At 49.4% G+C, this 2,070-nt stretch overlaps 1 protein-coding gene across 1 annotated transcript in view; it reads left to right on the top strand.

Annotated features, from left to right (window-relative positions):
* Positions 1-1,725: 1,725 nt before the first annotated feature.
* Positions 1,726-2,070, top strand: part of LOC101852591 — a gene marked incomplete at its 5' end in the record, with an annotated part of 8,230 nt that continues 7,885 nt past the window's right edge. The window contains 1 exon segment of the mRNA XM_013090672.1: positions 1,726-1,849. Within this exon segment, the coding sequence (XP_012946126.1) occupies positions 1,726-1,849 (124 nt within the window).

The following is a 2,070-nucleotide window of genomic DNA, read 5'->3' as shown; positions in this document are numbered from 1 at the left end:
CTTACTATTGTCATTTTCCTCTACTTCTTTTGTATGTTTGTCACACTCTTGTGACCCGCTATTTCCGGGGTGCCTTACTTGATAGTCGAAGCAGACGTTGTGCTGTTGAGGCTAGAGAGGTGAACAGAGTAAGTCTGATTCCCTGTAAGGACTTCTCTGTTGACACCCACCCCTTGGCGCTCACATGACCTTATGCAGTTGCGAGCGCCGTAAAACCCTCTACTATTTTTCTAAAAAATGTTTACAAATGATTTAAAAATTATTTTTTTAAAATTTTAGTTTTTTCCCTTTTTGTTTTGGCGTGTCTGAGAAATATTTCAGAGACAGGATGGGGGTAGACGTCTTCCTTCTGTCCCCACTGAGTCTTTGAGCCGGGAAACATGAGGGTAGACGTCTTCCTTCTGTCCCCACTGAGTCATTGAGCCGGGAAACATGAGGGTAGACGTCTTCCTTCTGTCCCCACTGAGTCTTTGAGCCGGGAAACATGAGGGTAGACGTCTTCCTTCTGTCCCCACTGAGTCATTGAGCCGGGAAACATGAGGGTAGACGTCTTCCTTCTGTCCCCACTGAGTCATTGAGCCGGGAAACATGAGGGTAGACATCTTCCTTCTGTCCCCACTGAGTCATTGAGCCGGGAAACATGAGGGTAGACGTCTTCCTTCTGTCCCCACTGAGTCATTGAGCCGGGAAACATGAGGGTAGACGTCTTCCTTCTGTCCCCACTGAATCATTGAGCCGGGAAACATGAGGGTAGACGGGTAGACGTCTTCCTTCTGTCCCCACTGAGTCATTGAGCCGGGAAACATGAGGGTAGACGGGTAGACGTCTTCCTTCTGTCCCCACTGAGTCATTGAGCAGGGAAACATGAGGGTAGACGGGTAGACGTCGTTCTTCTGTCCCCACTGAGTCATTGAGCCGGGAAACATGAGGGTAGACGGGTAGACGTCTTCCTTCTGTCCCCACTGAGTCATTGAGCCGGGAAACATGAGGGTAGACGTCGTTCTTCTGTCCCCACTGAGTCATTGAGCCGGGAAATCATTGAGCCGGGAAACATGAGGGTAGACGGGTAGACGTCTTCCTTCTGTCCCCACTGAGTCATTGAGCCGGGAAACATGAGGGTAGACGGGTAGACGTCTTCCTTCTGTCCCCACTGACCGAGTCACTGAGCTGGGAAATATTCATCATCATCAATGCCTTTCACCCCTGGCAGGGTATAGGTTGGCGGGTGCTCTGGTGTGGTTTGCTTCTTCTTTCCTATGTAACATCTGTCGTCCTTATCTCCCCTTCTTCTTTTTTATGTTTGTTACTCTCTTGTAACAGCGCTCATATGACCTTATGCAGATGTGAGCGCCGTAAAACCTCTAGTAAAACTAAACTAAAGGGTATAGGCCACATACAAGCTCCTTCCATTTATCTCTGTCCTGAGCCATCCTTTCACCCCTGGCAGGGTATAGGCCACATACAAGCTCCTTCCAGTTATCTCTGTCCTGAGCCATCCTTTCACCCCTGGCAGGGTATAGGCCACATACAAGCTCCTTCCAGTTATCTCTGTCCTGAGCCATCCTTCCAAGCTCGTTCCAAGTGAGCTTCATTTCTCTCATGTCCCTTTCCACACATCTCCTCCATGTTTCCCGTGGCCTACCCCTGCCTCGTGCTCCCTGTGGGTTCCACTGCAGCGACTATCTTGTCATGTGAAACATTGGTCTTGACCTTTCTCCCTCACAGGTGCACCATGTCGCTCCAAGGGAAGGAACTCTGCACCAAGGTACACGGCACCAAGAACGGAGCCAAGCGAGTGGCCTCTGAGGGCGTCGTCAAGGAAATGAGGAAAAAGAACGATTACATTTACGTAAGTTGAGCCTCACGGCTTGTGCCCAATGGATCAGCCGCCAACGTCCACTTTGACAGTTCGCGACCTCAGTGCTTGCTTGTTCTCCCTCCATTAAAAATTTTTTTTTTAGTTTGTTTTAGTAGAGGTTTTACGGCACTCACAACTGCATAAGGTCATATGAGCGCCAAAGGGTGGATGTCAACAGAGAAGTCCTTTCAGGGAATCAGGCTTATTCTGCT

Source organism: Aplysia californica, unplaced genomic scaffold (genome assembly GCF_000002075.1).
Source record: "Aplysia californica isolate F4 #8 unplaced genomic scaffold, AplCal3.0 scaffold01410, whole genome shotgun sequence".
Classification (NCBI taxonomy): Eukaryota; Metazoa; Mollusca; class Gastropoda; order Aplysiida; family Aplysiidae; genus Aplysia; species Aplysia californica.
The sequence above is the reverse complement of the archived record's forward strand: the minus strand, read 5'-3'. Positions and strand labels throughout refer to the sequence as shown.